Here is a 24,805-nt window from a genome sequence, read left to right on the forward strand (position 1 = left end):
AAGCACTTTATTCTTTGAAACAGAGAAGAAAAAACCATGATGCAGATTTTGTGTGCAGCAGCAGACATATTGTTTAATATCATCTTAAAATCAGGAACAAAACCCAGTAGAAACTTGTGCAAATGGCCCTAAAATTTATCTTCCTGATAGGAAAACACAGACATGCTGAAGGTCCATCAAACTGTCTCTGGAAGCAGTTTAGCCATTTATTTGCCCTGTATTAATAATGGTCAAGTATGAAAGAAATTAACGGCTCATAAAAAGCATAGGGAGAGTAATAAAATGTTGAAAGACAAAAAGTTGGAATTTAATCCCTTTACAGAAACACTCTCTGCCTATTAAAATGCTGCCTTTATCCAGCCATTCCCATTAAGAGCTAACACAGCCCACGGAAGGACAGGCAGGGGCTGCCGCTCGTTCAGGTTTCCACGCTAATGGAGGTTTCCCTTTGAACTTGATACCTCCCACCGAAGCACTGCAGCCTGGAGGCTTTCCTCACTTCTCCCTCTTGGGATTCCCATGGTGCCCTTCCATTTTTCCCCTGTTTGGCATCTTTGAGGTTGTGAGTCTGTTCCTGAGATCTCTGGGAGGAGCCAATGCCTGGTATGACTTGTTAAGGGAAAAGAAGCTGACCTTGATGCCTAATTATATCAGAAGGGAGTCACGAGCTGATTCCCTGAACAGCCTCCTCCAACAGCTCCTGCCCCATGTGCAGAGCCAGGAACGCTCTGAGCAGTCTTGGGGTAGACCCTGAGCTGACTTTTGCATACTTGAAAATAAGCTAAAGTTTTCCTAGTATGGTGCCATGAAATACTGCTCAACCAGAGGAGACTCTGCAATTAGATGACATGGACATGGGTTTAGCATTCTGAAAGCACAGGCTCAACAGCCCCAACAATGGCTGGACCTGCAGAAACAGTCCATACAGACTCATATACAAATATATCTGCCAGCCAAATGGCCTTAAATAATCATACGTGAGTAACAATTTGCTGCAGCACATTGACAATAAAAACAAAATAAAAACTCTCTAGATAAAAATCCCCCAAGGAATTCCATTTTAACAGTTCAAAAATTGTAGTTTTAGCACTTGGTTGAAGTACTATGTGAAAAGTTAATAATATAAAATTGATGAACTTTTTGCAACACTACCAAGAGCAACCACTGAAAAAATCAAGTAATGTCTCCTTTCCAGAGAAGCTCTTTTATATTTATAAGGGATACTTCTATTTTGATGTTTATAACTAAGAAGTTATTGCCACTGTAAAGGTAAAGATGATAACTATAGATGGTTGAATGATGTTCAATATTTAATAAAAACATTTTTCAGAAACTTCTGAAAAATTGTGAATTGTATTTTCTTGCTGTTAAACCATTTCTATAGCTACTAAATAAGACATTTCTGAGTTTTTGCTAGCTTGCAATGACTAATTTATTCAAATGCAATTTTTTCCATTATTCATCTCCCTCTCAAGGCAATTATTTTGAAAGATTTTGATGTGACTTATTGACCAATTTCCCTTAGCTCTATTACATTTTAAATTTTGTTTAATTTATTAGCTTTTGTATATGCAGTAGGTAGTTACTCTTGTTGGTTAGTTTTGTTTGTTTGTTTGTTTATGATGGTAAGATCACAGACATGCCTCCATACACAGGATGGGGGAAATTCAGCAACCCGAGACAATCAACTAGTCCCACAGAAAGGAAGACCCATTCCTCAGTGGACTAGAGAAGATGTTAAAACTAAAATGCAATGAACAATTGTAAAATCAAAGCCACAAATGTCCTCTAAATCTTTTCCCTTAGCAGGCAAAGTATCCAGCAAGACCATGAAGTCCATTCCATGAACTTCATGGAATTCACTGCATTAGTGGAATAGCAGTATAAGTCCCCCAGATAAAATCATATTTTATAATAAATTTATGTGAATCAACGTATACAGTAAGATCAAATAAATTGTAATAAGATCAACTATCATAAAAACCCCCATGCTCTCTGGTACAAATTTAAGCTACAGCAATAAATTCTGCTACATGTTTACTTAAGTCCTGTTATCCTGACACAGGCCAGAAAGATATGCACTTGATCAGTGCTCCAGGCTGAACTCTTCAAAATTCCATGAACTTCTGCTACAATGCCTGAGTGAAAGTACTGCCTCAGTTTCCCTTAATGTGAACTCAGAATTCTCTTACTGCCTTGACAAGAGTCCTGGAGTGAGTACCTGAACCATACACAGGATCTCTACACAGCATCTCTACAAACAATAAATGAGTATACAGGCATCATAAAAAGACATGTCCTTTTTTTTGCCTGCCAATACAGGCATTTAAAATACATGAGGATTTTAGAGGAGGAAATGAGAGTAGGAGGGGGAATCAAATGACTGCAGACCCCTCGACCTTACCATTTTTCCAGAGTCTATAACAACAGGGACCTCTCTGTTTCAAAAAAAAAAAAAAAGAAAAGAAAAAAAAAGCCCATTTTATTCTCTGAGTCTGCTGGCATGAAATGGAATTTGCATTCAGCATCCATCACCAGTGGTCAGAGGGAATCACTGTCTTCATCAAAGATTGCGCACTTTAAATCCTTTGCTAGTTCAACTGCTATATATTTGATTTTAATTAAAGTTCTGTCATGAATTATAAAAGACCATATCTTCAAAGTCATTAATTAAGGCCCCTCGGTGTCTGAATACTAACACTACAATGACAAGTGAGATGTACAGTGCCTATCAACAAGCAGCTGCCCAGCAGCAGCAGCAAAGCAAGCAGAACTATTATTCTGACAAGTTCAGGATTGCACTTGCTGATTGTTACAGCAAAGAGATCTCCCATGAATACAAACAGAACAGCAGTGGGGAATAGTCAATCTGTGGCATGGCACTGTTTGTAAGTAATGTGCTTCTTCCCAGAATTTGAGAAATGGGTTACTCAGTGCAGTATTCCTTAGGGTTTGTCTCTGAAATTTGAAAAGCAGAAATGCCATAGCTCTTTACTCTGGGGTTTAGGAGCTGATCATGCAAACACATCAATTTAGCTCTTGCTTTTACTATGTGAGAAGTAGTGGCTATTTTACCAGCTCAGGGCTAGATCCCATCATCTTTACTCACGTGTTACACTGCAAGGTGCGTCATGGAGATCAACAGGCCCACTGGCAATACAAGACACAAGGCAACACCTCTGTGGATGGCAGGGTCTGTCCCCACATACTCATCATCATGGTGAGTCTCCTAAGCTTAACCAAACACAGTAGCATTGAGATTTCATTCTTCTGCTGAGCCACCAGAGAGTGGAGTTTCCTTTAAAGACAAATTAGTTCTGCACCTTGTATCCACAAGGTCCAGTTCTTTTTGAATTAGATAAGCCATTGACCAGAAGTCCCTCCCTTCTCTACAAGCAGCACCACTTGGGTATTTTTAGCCATCTTAAAAATGCAGTATGAAATAACATAAAACAGCTCAGTGGGTTTCAAGCACTGCAACCAGCTGGGCAAATTCCATGGTAAGTGATAACCTCATTTGTAAATCACCATGGAACTGGATGCTTGAAAATAAGAGGAAGAGCCAATATGTGAAAAGGGGAAAAAGATCAAATATCAAATCAGATACTAAGAGTCATTACACTGTTCTTTGAAATAATACAAACTGATGCACTTCTTTAAGTTTTAAGCTGAGTGCTTGGGTTTATGTCAGAAATTACTCAGGTTTTCTGTGCCTTTTACTGATGTATGGTCCGCAGAGAATATTGATAACTTGACACTAAAATATCCTTACTCAAAATCATCTTGGCTCTGTTTCCAAAATAAAGGTTTTCTCTTATTCTTCTGCAGCTTTTTCTCCCCTCATTACTGAGGAGGATCCTGAACTCTGTTTTATCTCACCATAAGGAACTCCATAAGGGATTGCCTTATATTGTGCTCCATTTATGCCCATTTAGGAATATATCCCCATTCATACCCTTGCAGTATTAAATTATGTCATTTTTAGTGAAATAACTAGATTTGACATTTTACTGGCATAATTTTCACTGAAGACACATTTCAATTAATGACCTTAACAGTTAGTAAGTCAGGCATATATTACTTACTATAATCAGTCTCTAAATGGACATACCTAAAATACCTATTTTTTATTATATCTAGTGTCTGTCTGAAATTCAGAGATGACAAGCAGGCCATAACCAACTTCAAACAAGAGTATTTGAAATTAGTTTCTAACTAAATTGACAAAGGCTTTATGATTTCTGAACTGTCTACCAGAATGCTCAACAGCAATGAGCAATCAGAACACACCAAATTCAAGTTACAAGAACTCATCAGATGTCACTTTATTCTTCCAGGTACTTGAAACCAAAATAGTTAATACAGGTCAGAATGAAACTGGGATAATGTTCAGGGACAAGAGATAAAGTTATAAAAGGATTCCACATTGTACACCTTCTCCAGAGTATCTGGCAGCATCAAGAAGGCTCAAAGAAGTTTGTCCTGGTAGCACATGAAGACTTGGCCTGGTGTTTTGCCCAAAGCAGTTCAGTGTATTTCCGCTGAACTAATTCGCCCAACAGAAGCTTTGCAATGCCAAACACTGCTGAAGACACAAGCAGGAATTTCTGGTTCAGGCAGAAGCATAATGAACAAATGCTATGGAAAATGCTTTGTTGAGGGTAACAGATTTACTTAAAATTCATTTCTAATTTAATAGCAAGCTAACAAATTAAATCCATGTGTCAAGAGAGCTTCATATCCCTAGGACCTAACTTTCCAAAATAAAAAAGGGATGAGAGAAACAAAAGCTAAAATATAACTGCTACCTTAAATGCTGAAAATCACATCTGGTACCAACTGTTGACCCTTTGTCAACACCACTGTCCTGCTCTCACCCCTTTGTGCACACAAACACACACACACACTGATCTCCAGCAGTTTAAAGACTCCCTCATGTGGTGGTCAGATATGGTGAATTAGATCACTGGAGTCTGAGCCAGACACTGAGCAGGCGGAGCATATCCAGATAATACATGATGTGGATGTTTAAAGCTCACGTTCTGTTAGGATCAACCCTTCAACATACAGGGCTTAGATGAGCTCACTTGCCTGCAATACAAATGAGTTCTCACTGAAGTTATTAATCCTTTTAAGCTCTAGTGAGGACTGCTCTGACTAACCACTGCTTCCTGGAGACAACTTTACGAAAACAGATAAACTGCTGATATCGTGCCTTCCTGTGTTCCTACAGGGACACTTATCTCCATCAGTCAACTGCAGGAGACACCCACTATGTCTGCTACAGGCACTGATTGGCAGGTACATGTCACTTAGTGAATTGCCAGTGCCAAACAAAAACAATGCAGTCCCTTAGTATATCAATACTGCTACTTTTATAGATGGGCCATCTTCAGTAGAGGTACCACTAAGAGCAGTGAGTAGATAAATGATTCCTACACACCTCAGTTTCAGTGGGGCCTCAGTCTGGCACCACGCTGGTAGCCTTTCTACTGCAGTGCCCTACAGGTCAGACATGGAAAAAGGCAGTAAAATTCCTTTTTAGACAGTCCAGTCCTATGCTTTTATCTGTAAGCTCTTTGGTTTCCTGGTACTTAGAAATTTCTGTTCCTCAGACAGGAAGAAAGAAAACTCTGGAATGATGATCCAGGAGAAATTACAGACAGGATCTCTGCAAAGAGACTGAGTCACAAGGCAGCCCTGGAAAACCAGGAAGAAGCCAAAGGCCTGGCTAAACTGGACCTTGGGTTAGTTGCATTGGCACCTTTCCTAAAGCTCAGGCAAACTTTTCCATCATCTGAGCTTCAGGTTTTCCAGTTCCTCAGAAGTTCTAATTGAAACACTCTGAGAACACCACATTAGCTCTGACAATTTTTGTTGGTCATTTCTTTTTCACAAATCCTGCTACAATCAATGGAATTTCATCTACATTAATCAAACTTCATTTCGATTCCTAAACTAGAAGCTATAAACTGACAGCACATAACCTAGAAGTAAAAACACCAGAAAAAGTTATATACATGTACCACAACAGTTTACTTGCAGACACACATCCCACTGCACCCTGTTGGAGCCAGCTGAGTCGGTAATCACAGGATCAGCTGCTTTCTTAAGATCTTAATTGTCCTCATGATTATTTATTTCTTCAGCCTAGCAACAGGTTTCAAATTAAAACATGAAACCCTACTAGGAATAAATCCATTGTCCTCCCGTGGCCTGTGCTCATTGATGCTGTCCCAACATACTCCTCTGGAACCACCAGGAAATCATCAGCTTTTGATAAAATTTTGGAATTAGTGGCAGTAGGAATTGCTACAGTGCATTTCTGGAGGGATGACTATTCTGTCAGCAAATTACCTAGGACACCATCTGAAGTCTAATCCTGAAACTGCTGAGTGCTCCTGAATCATTACAAAAATAACTTTCTGAAACAGAACAATCCTCTGATAAAAACAGCATGTTAATGCATGCTAATGTGTCTCTTATCACAGTCAAATCTTCTGAGATATGTAAGTTACAGTTCTAAAGACATCACGATTCCCTTTTTACTCTTATTACTGAAGTATATCCTCAAAAGAGTCATTTGCCATCTCAGACTGTGTGGTTTCTGCCATATAGTAACTATTAATGCATGAAAGTAGGCATTTAAAAAGTAAATCTGGCATCTTACTCATGGTTTAAAACTTTCAGTATGGAGTGGTTCTAACCTGAAACAAACACAGAAGTAAAGAGAAGCTTTTTATGACACAGGAGAGATGAATCAATGTATATATCAAACAAATATCAAATATAGCAATTACATGCAACAAGGAAATTAATTTTTTCCACAATTACAGAAAGGCTGTAATAGGGGTTATGACTGTGTTCCTTTTTCTGTAGTGTCTGTGCATGTAGATGAAATATCTTAGAGAGTATTAAGGTAAGAGAAAGGAGACAGAGGTTACTGTTTCAGCTCTTCCATAAAGTTGGTAGATATCCTGACATTTCCTCCTTGGGGGCTTTTTCTTCTTTCCCTTTGTTTGTATTGTTTTTCCTTAAATTTTAACTTCCAGAGAATCTATACAGAAGCCACTAATTCATATCAGATGCAATCTCTTCAGAGTATGGAGTGTTGAGGAATGTTTAGGCACTAAACAGTAACAGCAGTTAAACCATCAATCTGTCAATGTCAAAATGCATCAGTTCAAATATTTCAGAGTCTGTTTCCCCAATTTTTAGCTTATCTAGTTCTGAGAAGAGAAAACATATCATACCACATTTTTTCAAACTCAGGGAGAGTTGTAGGGTGATGAAGTAATTGAGGCTGGAACAGACCTCAGGGACTCAGCCCAGCCTCTGGCTCAAAGCAGAGGTCAGCCAGCAGTAGAACACTCCTTTCAGAATTTAGCACTGCACTCCTATCATGTAAAAGCAGCACCTCTGTAGCACACTAAGAACAGGATGATCCCATAGACCTTAAAGACAGGAGACAGTAGACAGGAAACAGGAGACAGGAAACATTTCACCCCAAATTTAGTCACAATACAATAGAACTTCTCACAAGTAAGTGCCACCAGCATTTATTTTGCTTTGCCTATCTAAAAGAGAACAGCTCAGCCAGGTCCTGATAAGCCACTACTGATCTCAAGTGCTAATGGAAGAGAATGCCTTTCACTGACTGCTCAGAAACTCCATCGATTGATTCACCCAGTATCTGTAAATCCAATATTCCATTCTGTATTATGTTTCCTAACTTAACATAACTTGCTTAACTGTTCACTCACTGAGTAGTACCAACAAAGCAATTTAGGAGCAAACAAAGGTGAGAAACAATGCTACACTGCATGGTTTCTGTTGCTTTGACAACTCACGTTAGGAAGTGCATTTAGAAGGTGACCTCAACCTACTCTCACGGTGAGCAAAGATAATAAACAAAATACAGTGAGATTTTCAAACTGCACAGACATCACAGTCCATTCAAAAGTTTCCTCATCCATTTCTGATATTCGTTAGGACACACTGAGAACAGAGCATTCATTAGTTTTCAGTGAGGGTTATGAGTGCAACAGGGATGTGCCAGGACACATATTACTTTAAATGGCTTCACCACAGTACCCTTCTCCACTAAACTATCATAAATTACATTAAAATTCTTATGAAAATGACATGGTTCTTATGCTTCAAGATTTACAGCAGCCCTTGACCTAACACAGAGCACACAGATAACTGCAGAATCTTGCAACACGATACAGAATATTTTTACTGGTTTAATTAAGGAGAGCTAAGAGTAACTTGGCACATCTAGTGAAGGCTTTTTTAGCCTTTGTTCTCATACCGTGTCACATGACCAGATACAAATATGAGCTGTCATCACAAACAAAGCAGAAGAGTCATTCTCCACAACTAAGTACTGGGGTCTGGAAAAACTGGACCATATTTTCAGAACTGCTGATTATTAGACACGGCTTTAAATGACCATGAGGTTTTGCTGATGGGGAAAAGCTAAAAAAAGAAGGCGTAATTTCAAAGCTGAACCATTAGAGGAAAGTTGTTCTCTGTAAGTCAAGCCACATTGGATTTGCTCCTGAAAGGATGAGCAAGTATAAATACAAAGCTCCTTGCTGACGAAGAAAGCTCCATTCACGCACGAAGTTCCTGTAACTCCTCTTTCACTCTTGAGTGTTGTTTCCCATGGCTGGTTCCCCCCACAGCTATGCATAAAGCTGCTGTCCTGGGGTGTCAATGGAACTGTATGGGCAGCAAAAGCTCCTTCAAATGCTTTCTCCCTGAGCCTCTCAGCTCACCCCTTGAGACCCTTGCCTTTAATTAAGACTATTCAGCTCATGGATGATGGGGTGCAGTAAAATAGCTGGATATTGGCATAAATCAAAGAACTGCCAATATTAACTATTTAAAACCAAGTGTTACTAGTAAACAGAAAACACCAGAAAAGTATTTCCTTTTCATTAACAGCCCTATACGTTAATAGGAGTCATATCTGGAAAGTTTTTACTTAACACTCAGTGGAAAGCTGTGACAACTTTTATGGTGACATACAGCCCAGAGGAACTGTCATGGTTGGACTCGTTAAGCAGAAACTGTAGACACTTGGCTGGCCAGAACACATTCACATTCATGCAGTATTGCCAACCTCCCATCTTGAAAAGCCATGAGTCAAACCCTTAGATTAGGGATATTCAGCTAAAACAATATTCCTCTTGTAATAACATCTCAAAGCTGGCAATATTATGAATGACATAATAAATAGACTGTCCACGACAATAGTTGTATTTACATCCAAATATCAGACTCAGGCAGATGCACCAGTGGATCAGTTATAAGCAAATCCTAAATTTTGTACTATTTCCCTGACATCAGTTATTGAAGTTAATTGCTATTGCTGAATCTGCCTACTTCTCTCTCATTCTGTAGATTAAGGTGATACACTGTGCCTGTTGGTGGCAAAGCCTTCAGCTGATTCTAAACCCAACAAGCCACAAGGATATTATTCAGAGATCTACACATTGTGCACTAAGCAGGGAGGGAGTGACGCTCTCACCAAGTGCCGGTGAGCCCTGTGCACGCAGCCTGTGCAGCCTCAGCAGGAGTGGGACAAGGAGCCTCACTCGCTGCACTGACCTATGCAGGCTCTGCCCAAAATCCAGAATCAAAATGTTTGCTGTAGGGCACTGTGCAGGAGTGTAACCACACAGGACTAAAGCACGTCATTATGTCTGTGCCATAAAAATAGGTTTAAAAAATAATTAAAATTTACACCCAGGGATACAATGTTTAGCAATTTCTTCTTTTTTTTTTAAATACAAAACTTACTTATGTGGGACACTTTGTCATCAAAACTGAGCCAGGTTTTACTTTTTTCCTGCTCTCTGTCATAAGTAAACATTTTCATATATGCAAATGAGGAGAAAATGTGGCTTCTTTCAGCAATAATAAGTATCTGCCTGTTGCTACCTTAAAATCACAGCAATCACATCTGGTAACTGCCCTTTTCTCATGTTTCCACTAGTTTTCAGACTTCCTCTTGTGGTAGCTTGAGACTGCGCATCTGGATGTTTTAAACATACAAAGGAATTGCTAGAGCAAGCAAAAGGGAAAACGGTGCCGAGAGTTAAGATGTGCAGATAAGCAACTGGTCACCGTGCGGCTAAAGGAACGGAGAGACAGTGGGAAAAGCTTTTTCCAAAGAGGAGAGCATAAATTTTAGGCAGAATGAAGACTCACATTGGCTGTGCCTTCGTTTTTCAAGTACTGTTCATCCAAGTGTATCTTTTTAACAAAACTATAGCTGCACCGTCACCAATCATTAAGTTTCCTGGAGACAGCACTCCCAAAACAGACAAAGAACTAGCAGTGGTAAGTGTTGGTTTCATCTTTGCTTCAGATTTTTATTGTTGTTTCATAAGCAGATGTTTCTTTCTTGTTTCAGCTGAGGCTAAGGAATGACTGTAGCATTCTCTCCCTGGAGTCTCTGGAAGTGCTAGCTAGCTAGCAAAGGTATCAGCTTTCAAAAGTTACAACTGGAGCCAAGTAATGTTTCCTCTCTTAAAAATTTTAAAGTCAGCGCAGAAAGTAATTTGATTTTTTTTTTCCTTAAGTCTGAACATAAAAAATATTTTCATTAAACCATCACGACAATAATTAAAAGATTGCAATGGTAATAGGGGAGAAGGGCAAATGAAAGACATGTAGGGTTTTTTATTTAAATCAAGTAGAAGTGAGGTCTGTTGAAACTCCCTTAATACAAGAATACAGCTTTCAGAAATGTATTTTCCAGAGTGTTTACCGTGTGTTGTATAAACACAGCTTTAAGGCACACTACAACTGAAAGCTGGCTCAAATTTCGGAAGCCATTGTGACTAGCTTTGGCTTTGAAAAAAAATACCATCAGTTTAAAGAAATACCTTTTTTCCCCCAAATCCAATCTGGAACAGAAAAAGGAGTTTGGATTTCTGTGATATTAGCAAATTATAGCTATAACTCTACAGCATTTTATTCTAACCTTATTTTAGCCCCATGGACCTTCAAAAAATGACATTATGGGAAGTCCATTTAAAGGGAGATTGAGATGGATTATCCTTATTTTAGCATGTAAATTATAGACATTTCTCTTCTTCAGCAGTAAATCCATTTTAAGGAAGATTGAGATAAATTATTCTTATTTTAGGACATAGAGATTTGAAACTTGGTCACTTTTTTTCCTAGCAGTTTGTGTGCATCTTGGGAAGGCTTCCCAGGTTAAAGGTTTGGGGGAGGGTAGAGAATTTCCAGATGAGAGCTGTGTTGGAAAGTTTAGGAAAAACAGACAAACTGACCCAAAAAGGGCAATCCTCAGTCTTTAACAAAACAAATTCACCCAAGCTTTTGCCTTAGCAGCATAGCAGCCTGGGGAGGAGGGTCTGGAAGGGGCCAGTGCATTGGGAGAGGAGAGTGGGGTCCCACGTGTCTAAGAGTAATTTAACCACTCCTAGATAATCTATTTTCTTAGACACAATCAGACTTTTATTCAATAACAGCAATCCACATCTCCCCTCATTGCTGTTTCTTTTGAACAACCTATTTATTATGTGTACTCAGAGGAAAATTACAAGCTGGTTTAACTCTGCAGTTCTTTGTCTTTCTTGGAGTATTCTTGGGTAATGCTTACTGGCTGCCTTTCCTCACACCCTCCATCAGAACAGCTCCAACACTCAGCATCAGAACACAAATTGCTATGTTGCAGCTGGACTCTGTTTCATTAATAGGTTAGATCAAAATTCCAGATCACCACAGCTCCCTGCTGACTCTGGGGAAACTGCAATTTGCAGCCTAGGCCAAGATGTGGTTTGCATAGACATGACATTTTCTTCAAGATTTTTTCTCATAGAACAGCTGGTCATGTTCATTTCTCATCTTCAGTAAAATTTCCATTTTAGAAAAAGTTGAAAGGGGTCAGATTTTACTTAGAATGCTAGCAAGTAAAATTCTTTATCATGACTTGTTTTATATTTTTGGTTGAATGTCTCGCTCACAATCATAAGATGACAAGAGTAGCAGCCTGGTTCTTCACTAAACTTCAGTTCTGATGTACAGTCTGTACCTCATTCAGAGAGGCAAGCAGAAGCAGAAGAAAATCTACCAAAGTACATTAAAGTGAATATTGGGATAAGAATAGAGCCTCTATACTGGCTTGTTTGATTATGTTCTTAATACATTTCCCATAATTTCCACCAGGCCTCATTAACTATGCATAGACAGCAACTTAGTGGAAGCAAAGTTGAAACCACCATGTCCTTTACTTGCCAGTGCCAGAGTCTCCACTGGAGAAACACCAAATGAGAAGTTACAAAACCCACAAAAACTAGGCCTACTCTGGCCTTAATCATGGTGGATGGAGAAACTTATGAAGGAAATGGTGTAACATTTTGATTGAATCCCTTTCTGAGTAAGCCCTGAACCATTTCCTATGCAGGGTGGATGACGTTCACCCAGACTTCATGAGAAGGGTGGTTAAATTCAAGCTTGACCAGTTTTGCTGATGTAGTGGTATTATCCCATTAGACAGATAAAGCAAGCTTTCCCATGGGAATCTTTTCTGGCAGAAGAACTTAAATGTGCAGTAATTTTGTCAGGCTTCTTATAATCCTCAGTTTAAAAAAGTTCTCCCTGATACTTCTGACATATTTTTGACAGCTTGACCTTATTTAGGTGTTTTCCTACCTTGGACCTGTAGTTAATATTTTTGATACAATCCTTGAAGGATGTTTCTTTCTCTGCTACAGACAGTTTTTACCAGAATGATTAGTAACTTGCAACCTTCCTGTCTAACAGCACCATGGGCAAGGGCATCTCTCAGCTCTGTGCCATGCTAAGCACCATTCAGGTGACCTACACAGCAATTTGGGAACACCTGCTCTTTGGCATGGCTGTAACTTTTCTTTGACAGCTAGGCATAAAATATTGTAACTCCATACTTAGGAGAAAGGAAGGAGACTTGGCTGGGTATGATTTTAGGTAACAGGAGAAAATAATGAGATTTGTACCATCTCTTTGACCCCTTTAGGACCACTGTTTTTTTAATGAGAGATAATATTGTGATAATTTTGTGCCACTATGGTTGTATCACAAACATCAGTGTGGCCACAGATGTGCCAGAGCATTCAGTGGAGTTCTAAGTATGCAGATATCAATTGGCTGCAGTGTCCAGGCAGCTGAGATGTTACCAAAGACCTTCTTCCTCAGGTCTTTGCAATGTTTGGCTCTAAAACAAACACAAATAATATTCAAACAGCTCTGTGCAGTCTGATTAAATAGTAGGGTTTTTCTTTGCAAATAATGTGGTCTCATTTGTGGGGTTGCTTTGATACCTTGACGAAGTTTCTCAATAATCCAGATTCTTCCAAGAAAACATTACACAAAATCCAAAACTATAAGCAGATTTACACATCATACAGAAACCAAAAAAGATAAACCCACTTTTACTTTGTAGTTCTACATTAAAGCTCCAGGCTAAAAGCAATTCATTAAGTAAAGGTGATAGCTAATAATAGAAATGATAGCTTAATTAGCACTGTTGTATGATCAGGATATTTTGTGTCAATTAAGGAGATTCAGCTGCTCCCTCAGTTACTAATAATAGTAATTTTGAAAATAAAACTTACAATTACAGATGGAAAGCTAACATTGAATTACAGTATTTATTTGTAATGCTTAACTATTTCTTTTATGAATTTTAAAGTCTTTGTCCTGTGCTTTTTTTTTCCCAAGCAATACCTGAATAAGTACTATGGGTGCCCGAAAGACAATTGCAATTTATTTGTCCTGAAAGATACTCTGAAGAAAATGCAGAAGTTTTTTGGGCTACCTGAAACAGGAGATTTGGATCAAAATACTATTGAGACAATGAAGAAACCACGCTGTGGTAACCCTGATGTAGCCAATTACAACTTCTTTCCAAGAAAGCCAAAATGGGAAAAGAATCATTTAACATACAGGTACTGAGTGGTGATGGTGGGTTTCGCTCACATATGACCATAGTGCTTTCAAGAGTCAATCAGACAAGACACTTTGCACTGGGGCAGGTGCAAATATCCTAAGGGAGTGTCTCACCTGCCCATCTGCTCTGGGACGACCACAGTCTTTATTGATTGCAGAGGCCAAACTCATCTGCATTTGGCAGTCCTAAAAATGGAATCATCAAATAAATTTTAACATCAAACAATCCTATTTCAGATATTTACAGACACAAGTTAAAGCCAGCCTACTGCATTAAGTTTGGCATGTTTCAGTTTCTTCAGCTGAATAGTGAGAGGCCAACACAGCTCTTGTTGCAGTCAGTATTAAAAAAAATCATTACTTTAGGTGGTGCAAGAAGAAACTTATAGCACGAAGGAGAACAAACAGCAGATTTGTCTTAGCTGCTTGACTTAGTCTGCTTCTCCCTCACAAGTTTTGACTCAAAGCATCCCTCAGGCTGTGACTAGCCTAAAAACACTGATAAAAACAGTGGTAGCTCTCACAGCTCCCACTTGTTCATGTGCTTCCTCTGTTTCTTCCTCATTCTTCTTAGGCACAAAGTAGTTTCCCCAACTATGCACAGCCCCACAGCAAAGACTTGGAAACTTCTCTTCATATGGAGGATAGCAGGCTGTGATATAAGGCACTAATAAGTCCAATTAACATACATAAAGAAGAAGAAAGCAACACACTAAAGAGTTTATCCCTCATGTAAGCCCTATGGCTCCATCTTATGTGCTTTTTCCTCCAATTTCCCCATGTATCCTATTGCCAACATAACCCACACAATGGTAAAGGATTAGCATTCAAGAGGGATGAAACAATACACAGTCACAAAGAGAAGGGCTACTTTTCTAAGCAAAACCATCCACACTTGAAGCTTTCAGAATGTTATTGAGCTCCTTTTCTGGTCTCAGTGCTGATGCAAAACCCAGAATGTTTTGTGCAAGGCTCACTGCCATGTAGGCTTTACAGCCTCTGGATATATAATTTTCTACTTGTTGCTGTGTCAGTTCCAAAATAAAATAAATAATCAGAGCCACATCTAAACACACCTCTGATTCACAGGAAGGTGTTTAGATCTCATGTGCAGCAGTGTTACCCTTAACTGGTTTCACCATCGAGTCTACTCAGCAAGTAAACAACTAATACAGGGAGGAGCTTTGTGTGTTAATTAACTCTTGCTTTTACCTCTAAGGATTATAGGCTATACCCCAGATTTGGATCCTGAGACCGTAGATGATGCCTTTGCTCGAGCCTTTCAAGTCTGGAGTGATGTCACACCGCTGAGATTTAACCGAATAAATGATGGAGAAGCAGACATTATGATAAATTTTGGCCGATGGGGTATATTTTTCTATTTTTACATATGTTTTTGGTTTTGTTCCTTTCATTAATCCTCAGTATTGGAATGATCCACCCTCAATAAGTAGCACCCGTGAGCCTTTCTGGCAAAACTTGTCCTAGTTTGCACTTGGCTTATACAAGCTAAGATCTAATTTCACTAAGACTGTTTTTTTCTTGCTTATATGTGAGAGAGAGAGAAGTATTTATACAACACCCTAATACTATATTTATCTTTCCAAAAGAGAATTGCTAGGAGCAACATTTTATTTTTAAATTTACAAATCAGAAATAGAACTGAGAATATTGGTACAGATCTTCAGATGATGTGAGCTGGCTTCCTGCCATGGAAGAGAATGGAATGCCATCATACCATTTATTTATAGCTCTGTATGCTGTTTTCCAGTGATAGTGGTAAAGGTTCTAACAGCGGAGCTCAAAAATGTATTTGTGGGTTTCAATTTTGACTCCATAGCTGGTTTCCATTCTTTAGCATAGCAGAATGTAGGCTTTCAATCTGTTCTTTGGTCTTGAGGAATCTTAGAACATGGATCATAAGCTGAATTATGGTTTGAGTCCAGATGATTATAGGTGACTGGATTCATTTTTGTCATACATGCCTTCTCAATTAATTTTGGTTTCCTCTAAAGAATGTTTATAGCTTTTCAGTGTAAACACAGGGAATTTTAACTTCTTTTGGACAGTCGCAGAATTTTTAATACTAATGAAGATACTTGTACAGCCAATCACTTGGGAGGTAGACTTTGGAAGTGAAGTGAACAGTTCAAAGAATAACTGAGCTCTTTGTAAAAGCCTTCATTTCAAGCTGGTTTTCTTTGCTTTAGCTACTGATGAGTTGACCTCAAAAGCTTCAGAGATTCTGTACACTCAGACCTTCAGATCCTCATCCAGGCTGGCTCAGTTCACAAAAAAAAAAAAAAACAAAACAAAAAACCAACAACAAAAAAAAACACCAACCAGAAGCCTTATAAAAGCATAAGTGTTTCTGCAGGTTTTAGAACTTACTGGTTGTAGTCAGCTCAGAAACTGTGGGCAAAGAGCTCCTTCGACATTCAGTCATTCTTATCACTTTGCTGCATGTCAGATTCACAGGAGCTGAGACATTCACAAGATCTTTTCATTTTTAACCTTTCTCTTAAGCAAAGGATCCACTTTGAAATAAACAGGAGTAAAGCATCTAATAAATGTCAAAATCTTGTCCTTGACAACTGACATTAATTTCCTGAAATGAATGAACTGAACTACTATTAAGAGAGTGACACCAGCCTGAAATCAGTGTAAGATAGTAGAGAATCAGGCCTGTGTATTTAGGGCTCCCGTTAAATGGCAAGACATCAGACCAAAAGGCCAGAAAGGATGCAACTAGCGATGCTGGCAGCCAGCTTTGATGCACAGGTCAGCATGGTGGGAAAACTATGAATGCCAGGGCTATGCCCGTGCCAGCCTGCCTTACCCACACACGGTGTACTTCCAAGAAAAGCCCACAGTGTAACAACAGGAGAGCTACTTAACCTGCTGCTGCTCTGTGAGCTGCCTGAGCCTCAGAGTGGTTGATGTGGAGGAGGAATAAGCTCCTTCAGCACTCAGAGTAGCAAGACCGTTTCCTAGAGGCTCACTGCTGAGACACTCAGATTTGCTTTTCTGCTTGATGTAGTGAGTATCCTGCAGATATACAGAAAAGAGCACAGAAGTCTTAAGGGCAGCAGAAAAAAGTAGCCTGCAAAATGAAATCTGCCTTTACTTTCCAATCTCTGTATTGGAGACTGATACGAATTACCTGAAAATAGCCCTTATCTACAATACTTATTTTACAGCTCCCTATCAGTCTCCATTGAGAAACTGCAGTGTATATGCAGTCATACATCTAATGTACAGTACTTCATCGTTCTTCACAATCTTTGATTCCTTTCCACAGTCCTTATGAGATATAAAATAACATGCTGTGACAACTGCAGCACTGATGCTTCATGTTCTTTGTAAGAACTGGCTGCTTCTCTTCTGGTTCAGTCTTGCCAGGACAACACAAACCAATAAACTCATTCACTAGAGTATTCTGCTGCCGTCTTGAATAGGAAAGTGTACATGATAATTATCATTTTTGTATAGAGTCTGACAGTGCAGAGACCATTAGAAACTGCTCTATTTTGTCTGCTTCCTCCTGCAGAACATGGTGATGGTTATCCCTTTGATGGCAAAGACGGTCTCCTGGCTCATGCCTTTGCACCAGGGCCAGGAATTGGAGGAGACTCCCATTTTGATGATGATGAACTGTGGACTCTTGGAGAGGGACAAGGTACCAGACCTTTAATGTTTCAGAACATATGGCCTGCTGGCTGCTGTATTTTAAAGCTGTTTCAGGCACTGCACTAAATGCTTTCATCGACTGTCAGTATACAGGAGAAATTCACTTATATGATTTAAATTGCTCTCTTCAACAATTTTAGGTAATTCCTAAATAAACGTTATGTAGGATTTCCCTTTCTGTTCCTCTACTACTGGCCCATGAAAAACTGAATTAACAATAGGCCTGATGCTGCATAAGCTTCAGGAATTGTGGTACAAGTACAAAGCCTTAACTATGATTTTGAATGCTTCAGATTTCAGGGACTCAAACTGCACCTTTAAGTTCATTTGTAAGAGGCAGACTGGTCAGTGTTTTTCTGCTGATACACCCTTTTTAAGATTATTTAAGCTGTGGCATCAGTTGTTAAAAGTAAAACCACCCACCTGAGTAAGTTTTTATATACTCATGATATCTTCAAAAGAACCTGGAATATAAATTACTCATGCTGATGACTGAAAAGAAATTGACATTAAACAGCAGATTAAGAACATCTCCAAGAATCTTTAAAAGGCAGTTTGCCATACCCTTTAGAAGAAACATCTGAAGTCCAGATAATATCACCTGAATTAGACAAACCAGATCAAGCAGCAGTTTGGAGCGTGTTTTTTTCTGCTTGAACTTTTCCACAATCATATAGTGCTAGCCATAATTATTTTACAGTACAAGAACACAGAATAAGAACAAAAATTCATGTTTGTCTTTCACTTCAAACTCTACTTTTCTTATCTGTCCTCCTTTGAAAAAAATAATTGAACTTTAATACCAAAATAGTCATCTTCCTTCTGTTGGGCTTTCTTTTACTTTTAGCAGAATCACTGATGAGTAACTGAACTAACCGGACTGGATCTCTGCCTCAGAGACAGGAGGAAACTGTTTTCCATAGAAGTGAAAATACTACACAAGTAACCAGTTAGTTACTGCCATTAAAAGAAATGCTATGGATAAGTGAATTATCTATGCATTAACAGGTAGATGACAGCACCAATACTGTAGCCACAAGAGCACATGTGATAAACTGTAATAAACCCCAGGATCTGGGCAAGCCTACATTTCCACCCCATCCCCATCTGCCACAGTAGATCTCATTCAAGTCACATTGGAAATACCAAAGTGGTTTATGAGGCACAAGGCATGTTCAGCTCATGTTGAGCTGCTGCCTGGAACCTTTGAAACTATACTGAATATTTCAGACCATATTACCAATGACATTAAATTACTAAATGTATTAACAGCATGTTTGTAACTTTGTCTTGCCATGGTAACAACATATATATTTTTCTGGACTGATTCTAACACTTCACCATGAGTAATATCCATATAATTCTTTTAAAATTGCCAGTTGCTATTTCAGCTATGATCATCTTGCCAATAGAGAGACCAGCAGCATACTGAATTTCAAAGAAGAAATTCAGACTGCATTTCTATATCAGCATCTTCCAGGAAAAGATGTCCAGAAACTGTACTTTTATATCAGTTGATGGTTAATTTCACCACTGCCTTTGCTCTCTTTATAGTGGTTAGAGTGAAGTATGGAAATGCAGATGGTGAATACTGCAAATTTCCCTTCTGGTTCAACGGCAAGGAATACAACAGCTGCACAGATGCAGGACGCAGCGATGGATTCCTCTGGTGTTCCACAACCAAAGACTTTGATGCAGATGGCAAATATGGCTTTTGTCCCCATGAATGTAAGTAGATCATTGTTCCTAATGTCTTTTTCCTGGGAGACTTTTCCCTTCTTATTTGCTCATCCACATCTCCTTGTACTTTCCCCACTTCCTTTCTGGCAGGTTTAGATTTACTGCTCCTCGTTATCTGTCTAAGCAGACAAAACTCACTAAACTCTCCCTTGGTGTAGAAGAGTTTGTAACTGATGAAGACTCAGGCCAAGGTCTTTCTCTAATCACCTAAACATATTGAATGTGTGCCTGAAGCAATGTCAGCACCATATAAACATCAAACACACTTCAGGTTGATTTTTACAGTCAAGGAAAGACAGCACCTTGTAGAGTAAGGATAGGGCCAAATTTGGAGGTGCAGCACATAAATGACAGAAATGGTTCCCTACATTGCAGACACTTCCACAATGTGCATTCATGTGTGTATCTGCTAAGAACACTCAAAATTTCAAGGCATGTATATGTAGAAAGTGCAGATACCCTGTCTTCAAAAGTTCTCTGCTATTCTCTTGCAGCAAACACTAAATGGATTCCTGCTTGACAGATTTTGGGGGTTTTTTCAGCTAATTTGCAAGACCATAGTTTCCAGTATAAGAGTACAGATTTTCTGCATCAGGATGCTGGTGGTTTCCAAAGATAATCAGTTCTAGATTATGTCAATCTTGTAGCCCTAATGTGGTAAAGTATTATTCTTTAATTTCCAAACCTCTAATTTCCTATTATAGTACACATCTAGAGCTGGGATCTATTATGCTGACAGCTATTTATAAAACTATAGAGGATGAACAAGTAGAAGTGTGAACTTTCAACAGACTTCAGTTAATTAAAGAAAAAAAGTTATCATTTAAGTTGCATGACTTTCAAAAGTAGCTTCTTTAGCCTAACATTTACTTCAGCAGATTATATATATCTGCACAGGCACATACCAGCACAATCTTTTTCTCCTGAAATTTCAATATCTCCTTCATTTCCCACTTTCCCCAAATCTTATCTCCCTCAGGTTAATCCTTTCAGCTGGAAAAGAGAAAAATTTGACTTATTTCTTTAAAATACTCCAAATACTGAGATACAGTCAGAACAAAGCCCACATTATAGGTAGCTGGACAAATGGAGATCCACGTACCCTGACTGATACTTTTGTAAAATCTTGAAGTCATACAAGGCTGAAAAGAGTAAGCAGTGAAGCACTGTCAGGGAGAGTTGGTTCTGAAAGTGAAGTTCCTGGAAATGCCTGTGTCAAGGTTTCTGAAACAGAACAGAAGGGTTTCAGCCTTTTGTTTCTGATGCAATTATTTTGCAAGATCCACAAACAGTTATTCACAGATGGTTGTTATTAAATCCAGAGTGGCATTGTTCACTCATTATTCCAAGTTACCATTTGCTAAACCACAGCTAATAAATTCGGATACAGGAGGATTTACATTAGAGTCTGTGTCAGGGACAACATTCCTAGCTGTTGGTCTTTGTTTCTCTCATGTTTAATTCATGGCAGTTAGTTTCAGTTCTTGTTATAGAGCCACGGTGCATACATGGAAACATTTTTAAAGCTATGGTACTCCCTCAGGCTTTTCTAAAGTTAATCCCAGATCTGTACCCTAATTTTGTAAACTGATTCAACTATCATTTGTCAAAGCAGAAGAAAGTGGAGCACTAAGTTACCTTCCTCCTACACAAATCTTATGCAGGTGTGCTGAAATTCTCCTTTGCCATATGGGATCAAACCATCTTGCATCTCTCTTTACCAAGCTGCACTGACACTAAAGGCAGTTTAGGCTCCCAGCTTTGATCCTCCAATATATAACAAAGATCTATTCTCTGCCTGTACTTCCCTCACATCAGTCACAAGTTCTTCTAGGCTGCTGCCCAGGCAGAACCCTCATGAAGCTGCAGCTCCCTCCACCTTGGATCTGTGCCACAGGGGTTTTAGCAGCCTTCCAGACTGAGGTTTCCTGACATCACAACTGCTTGATTTTTCTAGGAACAGCTAACAGTGAAGCTCATAGATTAGTAATGTCCACTCTGAATCTGCTCTCACATCAATGTACCTTTATCAATTTTTAAATTACTGAGCTTACCATGAGGCAGAACAGGACTCGGGCCCCTTATGATTTACTTTACAAGCAAATTAGGCTTTTGTTTTGGGGAAACTGACTGAGTGTCTGTCTTTAACTTTCATTTACATTATAGCAATTTTACAGTTAAGGCAAGAGGGCAGGGGGATTGAAAACTTAATAAACCATTGTTGTTACCATCACATGGTGTTGCCTCAAGCAAAATGAAAAACCGCATTTTGATGGTGTGACTCAGAACGGCTGCATGCAAAGCAGTAAGAGACTGACTTTCCATATGGTTTTTGCAACTTAGCCACATGTAAACCAACAAAAAATAGCTATTAAAATGCAGAGTTTGCCAGACCTAGAGCTGGAAGCAGCTCATGTGGTAAGTGAGTCATCTAAACAACTCAGTTTAATTTTTCCCTCCAATTCTATCATTTCTTTATTAAAAAAATAAAGTCTTACTCCAGTCACAATAACCACAGTCCTAGTTGATGCACCTTTCCTTAGTACGGCATCTGAGACAAAACAAGCATTTGCAGCTTGCTCTTTTGGGGAGGCACACCATGTGTTGCAGTTTCCCTTTGCCTAAAGACAGAACCTCTGTGTGGCTGCTTGTGTGTCCAGGATGCAGAAGGATAAGAGACACTTTCTCAGGCAGATCAGAAGTTCAGGAAACTCATATGTGTGAGCCAGACCTGCACAGCTCCAAGTCCTCTCTAGTGGAACTGGAACTTACTGGTTCATGTCCCTGATGCTGTGGCCAATTACTAGTTTAAGTGGAAAAGGCAAAATGAACCATTTGAGTCACAATACCCCATTGTTAGAATCCTTCCCAGCCACCCTTAGGGCAGAAAAGGTCTGGGGGTTTTAGTTACTGCTACTCTAAGAAGTGAAGCACACCCATAAACAATGTCACTTCCCATTGATGTGTCTGACTAACCAAAGACACATCCCCTCAAATCCTACACAGACACTGAGGCTGCAATGGCTGTTTGGTCATCAAAAATGACAACAGCAAACTTAGAACTAACTGCTCAAGTCTTCCCACATACACATTTGGGTTTTAGCTGTAGCTTTAAACTGGGAGAGGGAAAGGGGAAAATGTGCCCTTGGGCACCTTAAGAAAGGCCAAATCATGCATGTTTTACACTGGGAATTCAAACAGATATATCATTCTGTGGTGCTCTTCTGAAATCTCAAGGGGAATTAGCCCATGGCTGCATGAATGACTTTTTGTCTATTCATCAGTGCAAGCCTAGAGCAGTTTGTTGCCTTCACAGTTTCCTCTCACCAGCACATGGCACTCACTGTCCTGCCATTGAGAATTCCCACATATAGAGCAGCCAGGAGAAGACATAGGCAAAATTACAAGATGTCAGATGCTCCAAGCCACCTGCATTTTCATGGAATTCAATTTAGACATATATTTTTTTAAATATCAGCATATGAAATTGTACCTGTGTTCCTCTAGATATTCCAGAAAGTTTACAAAAACCCTAAAAGAGATCCCAGAATCCTTGAGACAGTTTAATCTGTACTCCTGCATCAACAAAAGAGATTTCGGATTCTCACGGTTGACCCATGGGGCCTTGTTTATGCATATCGACAGATTATAAACAACCCCTGCAAGACTAATATACAACCTTCAGGGACACTGAGCAAACAAAAGACAGGAGTAGCCTTCAGTGTTCAGCTTTGTTGGAGCAGTCATATTTGTCATCTCTTGCTTATTTATTGCGTGCCTGAGCCCAGCTATGGGTATTCTCAGAAATGAGAAGCAAACCTAGAGGAAGAGCCCACAGGTTATTATCCAACTTCACTGTATGCCACCATTCTAGAGAAACTATCTAAAGTTTGCCATTCTAGGTAACATCTTTGACACGAGTAAATGAGTCAGCAGAGGACTATGGAATGAGTGACTTTCTCAGAATCCTCCTTCTAAATGTTTTAAGCAGGAATATCAATTTTGTGTTATGAGGCAGGCCATAAAGGATATGAACAAAACGACATTCAAACAGCTTGGTAGAATTTTCTTCATTCTCTATTCACTCATAAAGATCAATTCCTTTCTATACACTTGTGAGACTGTAACACCCCTGGTCTATCTTGCCAAAGCATTTCAGTGTTGGTATAAAATAGTGGTTTTAAGTGTGAACTGCACCACACATGATGGCTGTCTAAGGTCTGTCCAGACCATCACACTGTGATTCCTTGTTTATATTGATCCTTGTGGATTGACATTTTCCTCTCTCATTCTCCCCACAGCACTCTTTACAATGGGAGGCAATGGTGATGGGCAGCCATGCAAATTTCCCTTCAAATTTCAAGGCCAATCCTATGACCAGTGCACAACAGAAGGCAGGACAGATGGATATCGATGGTGTGGAACCACTGAAGACTATGACAGGGATAAGAAATACGGATTCTGTCCAGAGACTGGTATGAGGAATGCTGCTTGCGTAACACAACCTAATTTGTCATCACTTTAAGTAACCAGCTGCCTTTTGCACACCTTCACCAGAGCACACAAAAGTTGAGGAGTTAGACACAATTTCAACAGAGGTGGCCAAGGAAGTCACTGGAACAGGAGCAATCTGTGTAAACACCCACTGTATGTCACAGCACACCAGGTTTATCAGGGATACACAAATGTCATTGAACCATGAGACTACATGGCTAACACTGCAGGATAATTACAAGCAGATTACAATTTGTTAATGGCCCTGGAAGAGAAACCTTATGACAGAAGAAAGCATGAATAATATTTTAGCTTAATACTTACCATTTACACTTGAAAAAAAATCATGTTTAGTATGTTAAGCTTGTGTTAATAGATCTTTTCAGCAATTCAAAAGAACTAAGTGAAATGGTTTAGACACTAAAATAGATTTCAGCTTTCTTTACACTTTTTTATACTTTTTAACTTGAGTTTTACCACACAAAGGAACAAAAATTAATTTATAGCCTTGTAATGCTTGGAAGGTGTTCAATTTTAGGATACAGATTAGAGCCATAAGCATTAAGACTGTCTAGGTTAGCTCTGGCAGTTCTAAAATCTCTGGCTTTTAGCAGAGCCAAGGGGAAGCCACAGTCCTCCTGTAGCTCCATTCAAACCCATACCTATCCTGCTTTTAGATTTTTTTGGGGTTTTTTGAAAATGGCCTAACCATTTGCAACAGAGATTTGATGTACTGGTATTTGACTTCATGTTACTCTTGATAACCAGGTGTAGCACTTCAATTTTATACTACAGATGTTTAAAAAAAATAAAAGAAAGGATCAAATTCATCATAACCTGCTCCACAGTTAGTTCTTACAAGGGCAATGCCTTGACTTTTTCGTTCTCTGTCAGACAATTTTAAAATATT

At 39.1% G+C, this 24,805-nt stretch overlaps 1 protein-coding gene across 1 annotated transcript in view; it reads left to right on the forward strand.

Moving 5' to 3' along the window:
• Positions 1–10,035: 10,035 nt before the first annotated feature.
• The window catches only part of MMP2 (matrix metallopeptidase 2), a 30,347-nt gene continuing 15,577 nt past the window's right edge, over positions 10,036–24,805 (forward strand). The window contains exons 1-6 of the mRNA XM_071567233.1: positions 10,036–10,353; positions 13,744–13,970; positions 15,191–15,339; positions 17,522–17,650; positions 19,216–19,389; positions 23,703–23,876. Of these exons, the coding sequence (XP_071423334.1) occupies positions 10,210–10,353; positions 13,744–13,970; positions 15,191–15,339; positions 17,522–17,650; positions 19,216–19,389; positions 23,703–23,876 (997 nt within the window). The 5' untranslated portion in view covers positions 10,036–10,209. The remainder of the gene's footprint in view (positions 10,354–13,743; positions 13,971–15,190; positions 15,340–17,521; positions 17,651–19,215; positions 19,390–23,702; positions 23,877–24,805) is intronic.

Source organism: Pithys albifrons, chromosome 12 (genome assembly GCF_047495875.1).
Source record: "Pithys albifrons albifrons isolate INPA30051 chromosome 12, PitAlb_v1, whole genome shotgun sequence".
Lineage (NCBI taxonomy): Eukaryota > Metazoa > Chordata > Aves > Passeriformes > Thamnophilidae > Pithys > Pithys albifrons.